This window comes from Monopterus albus, unplaced genomic scaffold (assembly GCF_001952655.1).
Source record: "Monopterus albus unplaced genomic scaffold, M_albus_1.0 scaffold46.1, whole genome shotgun sequence".
In the NCBI taxonomy this organism is placed as follows: Eukaryota; Metazoa; Chordata; class Actinopteri; order Synbranchiformes; family Synbranchidae; genus Monopterus; species Monopterus albus.
This window is the reverse complement of record NW_018127926.1, coordinates 3,622,198-3,636,308: the sequence shown is the minus strand read 5'-3', so window position 1 is coordinate 3,636,308 and position 14,111 is coordinate 3,622,198. Positions and strand designations below refer to the sequence as shown.

The window sequence follows — 14,111 nt, the reverse complement described above, 5'->3', positions numbered from 1 at the left end:
TTATACAATGTCATGCTTCAAGGCCCTGTGGAGTGTTCTGAAAACAGAAAGTAGATTATGGTTGTGGGCTAAGTAGATTCAAGCCCCTTGAACTTTGTGGTCACACAGTGTGGTACATATAAAGGTCTACTTTTTCATTATGAGATCATTTTACCCTCATGTTTATGTCACTTTTGCCAAGTGTTTTGGTCATATTTTGTTGTTGTTTTTAGTGTATATTATAACAAATCATCATAATTGTGTGGTTATTGTGTTGTGTGATTTGACCAACAGGTCTGAAGACACTATTTACATAAATGCTAATTAAAGGAAAGCAAGTAATGACATATATTTTTGCTCATTTTAATTTCAGAACACATATATCCAAATCTGCATCAGATAATGAAGCACTGGGTGAGTACAAACAATTTTTTTTTTAATTAATGGACTTGTTGGGAGCAAGAGACCTTCTCAAATCATTATTGTTTGAGTATATTTGCACATAATGACAATGACAGACTCAAGACCACAGAGGAATAACTACCTTTTGAAGGCAGCTAGAAAAATGCTGCTGTCTATTATTTAAATTAAAGCATCCAATAACTTCAGCAGCTTCCTGTGCCTGACTCAAACTGAGAATATGATTCATGTCAGTCTGCTGTGGCTCTGTGATCTCTGTTCACCCCAACTATTCGCTTAAAACCCCCAGTGTTTGTGATTTATCCCCACCCACTGCAGATAACATACTGCAGTCTGACAGTCTGCCAAGTGCCGAGAAGATTTAGTCTCCACCAGCCACAATCACAATGAAGGAAAATAGGACATAAATGTGTTAAGCACATCTATAGGCCAACGCTCCTTTGGAATCTCAATATGATGTCTAAAGACATGGGCAAACCAGATCACTAACAAAACTGTGCTGCAAATGACTGGCTCACACATATCTGCTATGATCAATCATGATGTTAAATACAAAGAAGTGTTTAGCCTTTTCTAACTGCTGGGATTTGCACTAAGGTCAAGAAAAAAGGTAGTGATAGTCTACAAATCACACAACTCTGATAAGTTACTGTGTTCAAGAGTTTTAAGTCTGAGGGCTGGAGACATACACAAATAAATCTGTGTTGTGAGTAATGTCTTGATGGGGGTTTTAGGTTTTCTTTTGGTTTGCCAGTGTTTCACTAACCTGATGAAATATGCTGTATATTGCAATATTTTCTGTCCAGATATGAGGAAGACAAAGCACAGAACAGAAACCAAAGGAGGGAAAGGAGCTCATCATTCTGGCACAAAGAAAAAGGAGAAACCGCCTTCAAGCCAGGTTAGAACAAAACAATTATGTGACAAACAACATCAATAGGCAGTGTAACTATACATGCAACACTCCCTTTAAATCTTTAAACCTTTAGCACTAAATAAAATCATTGTCCATCACATATTGATGTATCTGTGATGGATCTGATGTTTGAGGAACATGCTGCAGCAAAAGTGAGACAAGGTTACATGGCACACCGGGCTATTTTGTGTTAACTTAGGAGTTTCAAGCTGCCATCTGCTCATAATCCAAAGAGACTCTGGTGGCCTAAATGGCACAATCATTTAACACAAATGCTGATTGGGTTTTAATACAGTGCAGATGGTACAAACGGGGTTCTGCTCTCCATGTAATCTCTGGGCCACATGGCAGAGGGATGTGAAAACAGGAGGAGGACTCTGTGCCTTGTTTATACATACTTGTGGGGATGCAACACTGGAAGCACACTGCTTTGCGGGAACCAGAAGTCACTTGTGAGGACCAGATGCTAGGCCTCATGACTAATTTGTCAAATTTTATGAAAGTGATGAGGTGTAAGGTTAGAGCAAGTGTCGGCTGTGGTTGAGGTTAGGGTAAGTCTCCTGGAAATAAATGTATGTCTATGTATGGACCCTGTAAGTGTGTGCATGTGTCTGTGTGTGTTTGGGGAAAGGGAGGGTTTAGAAACATACTGCCATGTCATTGAATGCCCATTCTGACTAATGACATTACATTGAGAAGCAAACAAAGCAGAGCCTGCCAGTAGCAGATCAGCATCAGCTCTCAGTGCTTCACAATGTGGCTGTGCAGCTAAAAATGACTCATATGGGATTTGTTAAAAGATGCAACATCTACTTTTTATTTTTATTTTTTAAATAATCACCAAACAAATCTGTCTAAATTTCTCTAAGAGCCTACAGTATACTAAGATGCTGATACTGACAATGCTAACATGTAGGTACAGTGTAATGTTCACTGTCTTTGCTGAGTTAGAATGCTAACCATTGCTAATTAACGTAAACACAAAGGACAGACACTGGTGGGATTTATATGATTTTTGCAGGAATTTAAACCAAAGTACAGGACAAATAATAGTTTCAATGGTGCTAGATAGTGAGTAGATCACCAGAGTTACAATTTCTGCTGAGGGTAACCTGAATGTCTGTAGCATATTTGTTGGCAATTCATTAGTTAGTTGTGAAAATATTTCAGTATCTGTTAGCATGGGTAAAAACTCAGCTGTGTTATGTTAGAATAAAGAGACTTTTTCTTGTCATAAAAGGTCCACCAATGTTTGAGACATCAGAAAAGGTGTAACATTTCATAGCTTTAGGAATGAAAGCATTTATATGGATTGTGTGTTGTGTTGTTTACTAGAGTGTCCATGTCAAAGGAGTGGTGACATTGTCTAAACCTCTGGTCAAAAGAAGCCAAAAGACTGGAAAGAAACCAGGTGGAAATAACAGGAAAGAGGTGTCAAAGAAAAGTCACAGTTCCACAGGTAAAATTTCTACACCAGCACAAATTTAAAGTTCTAATGCCCCAGAATAAACAGTCATACCTGGCCTTTCTAGTATTTATGTGACCCTATGACCAAGCTATGACTAAGCTAGACTGGTGCATTCAGTAACAGAACAGGCCCATGGAGCATGAGTATATCTCAAAATGTAGCAAATCTACTTCCTTCTGTTCTACTAAATTCTGAATTAATCTTCTGATTTTAAGTGCTGCAACACCTTCACTGTAGGTGTCTATGGTTTGCCATAAAGAATATAGCTACTCTTTAGCCAACAAGCATCTGTTCAAACCACACATAGGAGCTACTAGAGCAAGGGCATGACAGCAAAGTAGTTTTTGTAGTAGTGTCCAATCAGAGCCTTTGCTGAATGAGTCATTCCTTACACTGTAGTAATGAAGCTGAAGCAACACCTCATCATGACACAAGTCTGGCTCCATCCAGTTTAAATGAAGAAACCAGCATCAACGTCTCTGACATTTATCCAATTTCAGAAAGGTGAGAAATGTCTAGAGCTCAATTATTCTCTTTCTCATTTGGTTTTGAATTTCTTTGGATCTCGGCATGATGTCTAGCTTTTGAGGATCTTTTGGTCTACTTCACTTTGTCAGGCAGGTCCTATTTAAGTGATTTCTTGATTGCGAACAGGTGTGGCAGTAATCGGGCATGGGTGTGGCTAGAGAAATTGAACTGAGGGGCGATAAACCAGAGTTAAGTTATGTTTTGACAGGGGGGGGAAACACTTATTCACACAGGGCTTTGTAGTTTTGGATTTTGTTTTCCCTTAATAATAAAAACCTTCATTTAAAAACTGCATGATGTGTTTACTTGTGTTATCGTTGACTAATATTTAAATTTGTTTGATGATCTGAAACATTACAGTGTGACAAACATGCAAAAAGATAAGAAATCAGTAAGGGGGCAAATACTTTTTCACACCACTGTAGCTACTCTTTAGCCAACAAGCATCTGTTCAAACCACACATATGAGCTACTAGAGCAAGGGCATGACAGCAAAGTAGTTTTTGTACTAGTGTCCAATCAGAGCCTTTGCTGAATGAGTCATTCCTTACACTGTAGTAATGAAGCTGAAGCAACACCTCATCATGACACAAGTCTGGCTCCATCCAGTTTAAATGAAGAAACCAGCATCAACGTCTCTGACATTTATCCAATTTCAGAAAGGTGAGAAATGTCACATTTTATTTCTTTTCTTCCACTCTGTCTTCTTTCATGGTGCACCCCCCCCAGTAGGCACTATGAGCCCACCCATGCGGCCCCACTATATGGACGTGGCATACAGATCAGACAGAAGGCCCTACTATGGCAAGTCGTCCACACTCCTCACCCTGGAGAACACGACGCGGGGTCACTGCACAGACATGGCCATCTTACCTGGTGGAGCAACACCCAGCCATACCCACCATCCACGCTGGAGCAACCCAGGTGAAATCAGTCCTGCCTGGGCGGCCATCCAGCACACCTGTCGCAGGTCACTCACAGAGTATTGTGTGTACTCCCATGACTTCAGCACACCCAGTGGGAAAGAATGGGACAGAAAACTGCAGCAAACAACAGTACAGGATAACATCTTGAAGTGTGACTGTAAACCCCAGATTCTCCCAAAAGTGCCACGATCGATCACTGCTGTGGCTCTGTTGGAATCAAATGTGAGATTTTTGCTAATGTTTATTATTCTCAAATGTTTAGTTATTCCAGGAATAAGGTGCTGGATATACACTCTCACTTTATGTTGTAACAGCTCTGTGCTAAACTTTTGTCTCATCTTCACTTAAACCTCAGAAATGCTTAGTGCAACTGCAGCTCGTAGTATTTTCTAATACAATTTTTCCAATTTTTTGCTGCAAAAGGATGTTATATTAAAAAAATTATGAGGCATCCACTGTTATCAGTTATACTAAAATACAAACATACAGTTAAGCTCACTTTCATGCTGTTTCCCAGCTCTGTTTCTAAATAATACTGGCGGCAAATTTCAGGTTGTAGATATAACTTGTTTTGGACTACTCGGGGACTCAGGAGTCACTGAAGTATTAGATTAGAAGACTTAATCTGGATTGATAGGAGTTTATGGGCTGATTGCAAGCAGTGGGATTAGACAATGATTTTGTCTGTGAAATTCTATTTTCTACAACTGACCGACTGACCTTCCCCCACACTATAAATTCAGCAGCAAATCCCCACATGGCCACATCAGAGCCATGACTAACTGCAGTGCGGGGATTCATTGGGGAGGCTCTCAGTTTGTTAGGTGGCATGTGATAATTTAAAGATGTTCAGCCTTTAACAAGAAAAAAAAAATCTACGTGTTTGATGGTAAAGCATTAAAGACATAAAATGAAAACTATTTACTTCTGTATCAAGAGCAGGGAGAAACTGGATAGCGTTTCGACACAACAAAGTTGCCTCTTTCTGCTGTTCCTCTGTCACATATCAGCACTTCCTCAAAAGTCCTTGCCCCACATGAAGAAATGAAGGCAGAAAAGTGATCACTCCAGCATCATTTACCACCACCAAGTTCCTCATTACTAATAAATGGAAGTTTTGAGGGAACATGGAGGTTAGAATTGATTTGATTTCAAAGATTTTTAGATGGTTACATGTCGCCTTCCTATTTGAGCCATAAAATTAAGAGAATATATTTTACTCTTAGACACATAATTAGTCTGTCATTTTGTTTATATGGCTGTCTCTCACGCTAGTGGTTATGTGATTGAGATTGACATTATAGCCCACCTCTGAGCAACTCTGAGCCACAATAGAAGATATGACATAAGATCATCCTTAGAAAAACAAATACCACAATTATAACATCAAAATGCTGCAGTTCCTGGAAGCGGGTCTTGATGTTTTTGTTGAGGAGGCCACAAAATGCATACATAAGCATCTGAATTTTTCCCTTCTGAAGTGTTACTGCAAAGCGATACACAATGTCAATTGCTTCACATCCTGTGCGTGGCAAGGAAGTGGGCCAGCTGGTGAAGAGGCAGAGCAGCCTCAGCTTCAGTTAACACTTCACTGTCAGGAGACTGGTGTAAAGAAAAGAGAGAAGCAAGGAGTGACTTTTGACAATTACCATAAAATCACAGAAAATGTTACAGAAGACGGCATCTAATGTGTCAGACAAAGCAAAGAGCAGCAAACCAAAGGTAGGCAGAAATCTATATAAGGATATAAAAATATGAGCTGAAAACATGATACTTGGTAGGAAGTAGAAATGTTCCAATGTCACCTTTGACATAGTCACTTTAAAAATGACAAACATTTTCAAGATATGAGTCATTGTCACAGAGTCGTTGTTATGGCTGAAAATCTTCTGTGCAAATTTGCATCGGTCGTAGCTGAAGTTCTGTGTAACATAATTTAGTAAAGATACATTTCAGTGGGTGTCAGGATAATATACTTTGAAAAATATTGATAGGTCATTAAAACAAATTATACAACAACACAAATGTTGGAGCATGAAGCTCAAAGTTAACCAGGATTTCCAGGGATTATTCATTTATATAATTGTTTTGGTGCTCTGCTGTGGAAACGATGGGGGGCTGGGAGAGATTATAATGACTTTTAGTTTTATGAACTAAATATGAATTAAACTGAGCCAGAGTAAAACGACTGTGAGCGTCACCAGGATTGTGAGGACACAACATTATTTATAGTATGTGTTTACTTATTCATTTTTAATTCCGGTACATTTGCTGGTGCTGTATGGAAACAAATGTTCTTTCCACCGCAGCTGAACTGCTGCGAGGTGTAAAAATATGACCACAAATGTATCACACAAATTACAAGCTCACTTTGAAACACACTCAGAACCAATCGATACAGACAATAGAAATAGAGAGCTGATTACAATGGAAAACCACTTCATAAAGTGAAGCAGGATTAGGATGTTCGTGTGTGCCTTGAAACGACCTGATGTTATGTAATGCTGTTGTAATGCCTTGCAACATTAACCCCACCAGCTGTCTTTGTCTTTTAATCTTCCCCACAGCGTTCCACAAGCTTTGGCAGGTTTGAAGGCCTCAGACATCACTCATCACAAGCCAAACCAGAGGAAAATGGGACAACTATGGTTTGTAGATTTGTTTAATTACCTTTAATATATGAAGTGGTAAAAAAATGTGACTGTAGGAGCAAAAACTGTGAACGGTTCTTTATAAAAATAAGACACTGGAAAACAACATTCATCCTGAGAAAAACCCTGGGCAGCATAGGAATAGATGCATTTTAATGCAGTATATACACTAAACCAGCTTTGTTTTCACAGCTCACAGAGGAATGTGAAAGTTCAGACCCAAACAAATCAGCTGGACTGGGGAAGAAGATGAAGGCAATTTCACTGACCATGCGCAGAAAAATGGGCAAAAAATACACCAAGTCTTTCACTGAGGAGACAGTGAGTCACTGGAAATAGACACACACACACACACACACACTCACACACACACACACACACACAGCAGTACTATCAGGTACCAGGTATGATGTAGACATAAATTACTGATTCACTGGTACAAATTCATGTAACCCAATCAAACATGTTTATGTACAGATAACCAAAACCCCCTTGATACCTACCACATGAACTAAAACTCCAGAGTCCCCCTACAGTCAGTCTCACTTACAGCAAACATCGGCTGTTTTTCTCAAGAACTATATCACTTTCATCTCTCATAAACCCACATCCTCAGATATGCTGCTGTCAATAGCAGTATTTAAATGACATGCTTTACTATGACTTACACTGGAAGTGTCTTCTTGCAATTTTGTGTTTTACTGTAACACAGACGGAGATATAAGATGACACGTTTGAGTGACTCTAGCTTTCACAACCTACATCGCTTCCTGAAGCTCTGTTTTAATTTCCTTGTCTTTTACTTCCATTGCTTGATCAGTCTACAGCCGTTTGCACACTGAACGTGCAACTGAATGATTGGCGATTATGGGGTTTCTTTGCCTAATATTACATTTTGTTTCCTTACAGAGTGATGACACAGACAAAGACCCAGAGGCAGAAACCGAGGGCAGCCCTACAGTTGAGAAAAAGTCTGCAAAAACAACCACCTCTTTAGAGAATCTTTACATCGGCCAGAGCCACTCTAGTAAATATCTACACATACTGCATGCACTTCATGTTTGGACCAAAGAGTACTGTGTTTTTGTGGTTTTTATAGTGTTTGCAAATGTGTGGGGTTTGCTCCATGGATTAAATCATTTCGCAGTATAAGAAAAGAGTTTAAAAGTCATCTTATATTAATATACAGTATTAATTAACTAACATCATACAGTATTATTAGATCACCAGAGCAGTGTAATCATTCTGTGTTGTCTTGTGTTTGTGGGTTCAGGCGGTGTGACCATCGAGTCCAATGTTTCTAGTCAGAGAGACAGTCTGAGGCTGGAGGAGGATGGATCCTACCAGGGACCGTTCTGTGGCAGAGCTCGTGCCCACACAGATTTTGTTCCCAGCCCGTACGACACAGACTCCCTCAAACTCAAGGTGAGATAAAATTTTCTATATACAGTGTCATGTTGTGAGCTAAGAACCATAATACAGTAGAAATGATTATTTTAACAAATAAAAAACTATAAGACTGACTAAAAATACAGGTGTTAAGCTTTCCAGATAATACCTCTGACATTAATGAATTATTACAAGTTGAACTGTACAAATTAACACTATTTTATATATTCTAAACAGGCAGGGGACATTATCAACATCATCAGTAAGCCTCCAATGGGCATCTGGACAGGCATGCTAAACAACAAAGTGGGCAACTTCAAGTTCATCTATGTAGATGTTTTAGCAGAGAAAGAAGAAGAAGAAGAAGCTCCCAAGATCAGACAACAGAAGCTTTGCAAAAAACCTCGACCTAAAACACTGCTGGAACTACTCGAGCGACTGAACCTCAAGGTTCGGATGGTCTCTTATTTTTGTCTCTCTACTCTTTTTAGCAGATTTATCTGTGAGTTAGTACCAAAGCTGTAAATCTAATCAAATAGCACAGTGAAGTTAAAACAAAAAATACAAACAATAATAATAACAAACAATACTGATTTCACTGGCCAGAAAATACCAGAAATATAAAAGATTGTACTGCCAATTTACTGAACACTAACTGATTAACTACTGAAATAAATGCTACAGTTTCATTATAAAGCCTCCAATTTGAAATCTATATCACTGAATATCTTTCTAAATACATGATCTGAAAGTTGACCTCGGGTTTTTACTATACACTATGTTGATTATTATTAATATGTTGGTAATGATGACGACGCTGTTGTTGATGCAGGAGTATGCCTCTGCCTTACTGCTGAATGGCTACCAGACAGTGGAGGACCTGATGCACCTGCAGGAGAAGCACCTGATAGAGCTGAACATTAATGACCCTGAGCACAGACACAGGCTACTTGGCGCTGCTACTTGCCGCTACACAGGTCAGCAACATACTAAACTGATTAACTAAACTATATCAACTAAACTATACCTCAAATCGACAATAATAAGAGTTACTTTCTCCAAAGAAACCAAATTAATACAGTGAAAATGTCAGTATAATAGTATATGGCAAAGTATCTCTGTGCAGTAATGTCTTTCTCAAACCAGGTAAAGCTAATTAGTTTGATACTAATTAAATGTGACACATCTATGGTCATTAGCCAATCAGAAAGGAGTATACAACAAAGCCCACTAACAGTATCACTTTTCTTTACCTGGAGCATGTACTTTATTCTAATAAAACAAATTACTATTATTCTTTTTTACATGAGTATGAGCATGTATATTTGTTTCTATCACTTGATTGCTGCTAATTCCTTACTGCTAAAGACCAAGCGCTGAATTGTTTTCATTCTTCAAATTGTAAAATAGAGGTGAGAGCTAAGATATTTATGCCACACTGAGTAGGAACACATGCTGCTTATTGTGAGAGGATTATCACTGACTTTCTGTTACTCAGATAGAAAGTGCCTATGAGGGCAGGCATTGTTCCTTAATCTGGTATCTTGAAACAGGCTGATTATTACAGAGCCCTGAAAGAATGAACACAAAACTACTTTCCAGCATGAAGCAGGAACAACACGGCTAGTTTTATTTAGCCAGTTTGGTTTATTAAATGTAACTTAGGCAGATATTTAAATGTCACTGTAATTTTTCTGCTTGGGTCATAGTGTGGTTTCTGTGATAATTTTGGCAATAACAACCTTAATCATCAAAAAGAATGTATAGTACTATTGCTATAAATATGGGTTAATTTCTGTGGACTGATCACATGGCGCAGATTTCTACTGCTCTATTGTGGCTGGAAACAGGAACTTCTGATAATATGATTTGATTTTATTTAATCCTATTTGGTTTGTGGCCACAGGTGATGATGTCAAGGATGCAGAAGAGCACACATCCTCCAACAGTCCACAGGAAGAAGACAGCGACTGTCCCAGAGACTCGGGCTGCTTCATCCCATCTGAATGTTCAGATGGCAAAGAGGACACAGAGCAGCTCACGGATGCTGTCAGTTCTTAATGTGCTTATTTATCAGATGGATATTTGACATTTAGAGTTCTAGGTTGGGTATTTTCTTAGGACTTTGATGAAAATAGTTTAACCGATAAAAATAGTTTAACCATGTATTCATCATATTAATATCACTCACTGATGTGTGATACAGTATTGTACAGGAAAAACATCCAATATTCTAAATGTCATCTTATCCTTTTGTATTTATGAAGATATTAATCAGGCTGTAAGGTTTTTTGAGCTTCATTTTTTATTGTATGTTGTTGAAGAAGTGACATTTTTGTTTAAACATCACATGTATTTATTGTATTCTAAACCATTCAGTGTTTCCACATATAAAGCCATTATTTATCACAACTGCATTTACCTTCCTCATCAAATCCAATCTAAATTCATTCAGTGTAACCTTTTTTCTCCTATGAATGAGGTGACAATGTGAGTTTGAACAATGCACATTCAGATCTTGCCTATCAAGTATACTGTACAGTGTGTGAGCACGTGTGTGTGTGAGAGAGACTGCTTGTGCACTCATTTGAAAGTCAGTGTTAATCTGTTTCCACCACTTTTTGTAAATAAAATTAATAAAGTACAATTAAATGTGAGTTTTTGCTGTCAGTCAGAATTATTTATTTGACATACCAATACAATGCCTAATATGAGTAATGCCTAAACAGTAATGAATTAAAAATAAAAAAGTTTAAATTTAATTTAAGTTAACTACATTTGCAATTTGTGTAATTTATGACTATGATTAATTTGAATATTTTTTTTATTTTAATGTGAACTTTCTTCTGCTCTGGCTTTGTCGGATTGGCTAAAAAGAGTAATACGTCATGGAAAGGTCATGATACACTGTATGTCGCTAGCGTTAATGGGAGCTGTAGTAGAGCGCGACCATTTGCTGCATTGTCATTGGCGTCTATAGTGTACGTCCGAAACTACATTACCCAACATTCACAAGGAGACATGTAATGTTGACGTGTATTTCGTTGACGGTCTGAAAATTTCCTACTTCGCACTGTCTAGATGTCAAACTGGGACGTTATTTAACAGCAGCTTTAACAATTTACCGATATTTGGTTAATTTTAAGTGGTGGTCGACGTCGAAAAAGTGGGTGACGATGTCCGGAGAAATTTCTATGATTGGTAAGTTGAATGACAGTTATTTTTCCCGGTGATTACTTTAACCGGTGATCGATGCTAACAGATTGGGCTCGTCTCGAAGTTAACAGACGTAGTTACTGTGCCACAGGTTCTGTTATCCTGGCCCTTTTCCTGGCTGGTTATCTGGGCCAGCAGTATTTACCTCCACCCACACCTAAAGTAATCGGCCTAGACCTCGGCACCACTTTCTGCTCGGTGGGCGTCTTCCACCCTGGCAGCGGAGAGGTGGAGGTGATAGAAGATGAACAGGGGAGGAAGAGCATCCCGAGCGCCGTCTCTTTCACCGCCACTGGGGTGCTGGCCGGACATGAAGCAGCGGACCTGGCCGACAGAAATCCGCAAAACACCATCTACGATGCCAAAAGGTTCATCGGGAAGATATTTGAGCTGGAGGTCCTGGAGCAGGAGAGTATTCGGTACCCGTTTAAGGTGGGTGGTGCTGTGACTGGGATTGGAGGGTAAGCTGTGAAGTGTTTTTTTTTTTGCTTTATATGTATGAAGCAAAAATGCTGACATTTTATTTTCCAAGTCTTTAATTACTTTGAAACGCTTGTGCGTCAGTTTCTCAACATCCTTGCTCACACCGTTTCTTTGCCTCTTTTCCAGGTGATTAACAACAATGGAAGCGCAGAGTTTCTTATCTCCACCAATCGTACCTTCTCTGTGAGCCCAGAGTTCATCGGCTCCAGACTGCTGCTGAAGTTGAGGAAGATGGCCGAGCGACAGCTGGGTGTGCTCATCCAGAAAGCTGTCATCTCGGTGCCTGCAGAGTTTGATGAGAGACAGAGGAACTACACTGTCAGGGCTGCCAACCTCGCTGGTCAGTTATGGCAGGGGGGTTTTTTTTTTTTTTTTGGATAATGTTGGAATGAATGTTAGTTGTATGTCATCTATATCTGTCTCATTCTACTTTAAAACAAAAGACAAAATGCTTTCACCATTTAAGGCTTGTTTGAGATGGAAATACGCCTCGTCTGGGAAGCGGATGAGAGCTTTCCAGCAGCCTTCACACCCTGTACAAGAAGTTACAGGAACACTCGCAACCTGTTAGATCCAATCCCCATTGTTCTCAGGGTCCAGAAGTTTTGTTTGTTTTAATTAATTAGATTTAACTTTGTCATTACCCCACATGTACAAATACAAGGCAACGAAATGCAGTTTAGCATCTAACCAGAAGTGCAATAACAGCAGTGTAGAGCATCTACAGTCAGTACTAATTTACCGATAGATATGTACAATTGATATTTACAGTAAGATATTTAGGGTAATGTACGATCTACAGCAGACTATGGATTCAAAATACAAGTAATAGACAATGTACATTAAGCTTATGGAACACTAGTGCAATGGGATGAGATGGAAAGAAACAGTGCAGAATAAGAAGACAACAATAAGTTTCATGAGTTCAGTGGATGTAAATAGTGCAAAGATAAAGATAAATATGCAGTATCTGCATATGAACAGTGTGTAAATGAATACAGAGCAGCATCGTGTGAGTAGTGTATGTGCAAATTAACAGATCACTTCAGTGTTACAGGTAACAGAAGCATATTGGATGAGTCCTGGAAGGAGAGATGAGAAGGGGTGAGGTGTGTGTAGTGGTATAGAGGAAGGCAGTGGGTGGGTCAATGGGGGACAGAGTTCAGTAAAGAGACAGCTGTGGGGAAGAAGCTGTTCCCGAGTCTACTGGTTTTGGTCCAGAGGCTCCTGAAGCACCTCCCAGAGGGCAGGAGGTCAAACAGTTTGTGAGCAGGGTGAGAAGAGTCTTTGAGAATGCTGTGAGCACATTGAAGACAGCGTTCCCTGTAGACACCCTCAATGGCTAGAAGTGGAGTCCTTGTGATGCGTTGGGCAATTTTCACCACGCGCTGCAGCGCCTTGTGGTCAGAGACAGAGCAGTTTCCATACCAGACTGTGGTACAGAGGTAGAAGTTCACCAGGATGGCTGAAGACAGATGGTTCTTCTTCAGTGTCCTCAGGAAGAAGAGGTGCTGGTGGGCCTTCTTAACCAGGCTGCGGGTGTTGGTGGTCCAGGACAGATCCTCTGAGATGTGGGTCCCCAGGAATTTGAAGCTGGAGACACGTTCAACAACCATCCCATTAATATGGATGGGGTCGTGTGTGTCTCCTTTCTCCCTCCTGTGGTCCACAATGAGCTCCTTGGTCTTGTCGGTGTTAAAGAGCAGGTTAGAAACTGCAGCTGCCTTGATCTAGTGAGAATATTGTTGCCTATGTAGGTGTTGCATCAGAGCAAGTCAGGATCAAGCCAGACAGAAAACTAACCAGCATGCACTGTGTGCTGATCACTAAGCAGATCTGGCTCATCTTGAACATGCCTGTAGATACACTGCAGGCCACATACACTGCATCTGTTATGCACCTGGCATAAAGTCCACACTAATTCCCTTGTTACTGTCTTGCAGGCTTGGAGGTCCTACGTGTGATCAATGAGCCCACTGCTGCAGCCTTGGCTTATGGCCTGCACAAAGTGGACGTCTTTAACGTCCTGGTGGTCGACCTCGGAGGAGGAACCCTGGATGTGTCTTTACTCAACAAACAGGGAGGCATGTTCCTCACCAGAGCCATGGCGGGTAGGTGTTTTACTGCTTCAGGGA

At 39.9% G+C, this 14,111-nt stretch overlaps 3 protein-coding genes across 4 annotated transcripts in view; all 3 read left to right on the top strand.

Annotated features, from left to right (window-relative positions):
* The first annotated feature begins 358 nt into the window (after window positions 1–358).
* Window positions 359–4,585, top strand: LOC109960307 (uncharacterized). Its single transcript, XM_020600294.1, has 4 exons — window positions 359–393; window positions 1,206–1,300; window positions 2,651–2,774; window positions 4,044–4,585. Exons 2-4 carry the CDS (start codon window positions 1,208–1,210, stop codon window positions 4,583–4,585), a joined length of 759 nt encoding a protein of 252 aa, XP_020455950.1. The 5' UTR covers window positions 359–393; window positions 1,206–1,207.
* Window positions 4,586–5,804: 1,219 nt separating this feature from the next.
* On the top strand, window positions 5,805–10,919 carry samsn1a (SAM domain, SH3 domain and nuclear localisation signals 1a). Of its 2 annotated transcripts, none has more exons than XM_020600269.1 (8): window positions 5,805–5,959; window positions 6,805–6,885; window positions 7,081–7,209; window positions 7,798–7,915; window positions 8,162–8,313; window positions 8,515–8,727; window positions 9,110–9,254; window positions 10,184–10,919. In XM_020600269.1, the coding sequence occupies exons 1-8, from the start codon at window positions 5,903–5,905 to the stop codon at window positions 10,336–10,338; spliced, it is 1,050 nt and encodes a 349-aa protein (XP_020455925.1). In that variant the 5' UTR covers window positions 5,805–5,902; the 3' UTR covers window positions 10,339–10,919. The 2 variants fall into 2 exon arrangements, with proteins under 2 accessions (XP_020455925.1, XP_020455924.1); XM_020600268.1 differs by having other exon boundaries at window positions 8,156–8,313.
* Window positions 10,920–11,279: 360 nt separating this feature from the next.
* hspa13 (heat shock protein 70 family, member 13) overlaps window positions 11,280–14,111 on the top strand; it is a 6,433-nt gene continuing 3,601 nt past the window's right edge. Inside the window, exons 1-4 of the mRNA XM_020600302.1 lie at window positions 11,280–11,478; window positions 11,585–11,925; window positions 12,103–12,316; window positions 13,920–14,087. Coding sequence (XP_020455958.1) covers window positions 11,454–11,478; window positions 11,585–11,925; window positions 12,103–12,316; window positions 13,920–14,087 — 748 coding nt within the window. The 5' untranslated portion in view covers window positions 11,280–11,453. The remainder of the gene's footprint in view (window positions 11,479–11,584; window positions 11,926–12,102; window positions 12,317–13,919; window positions 14,088–14,111) is intronic.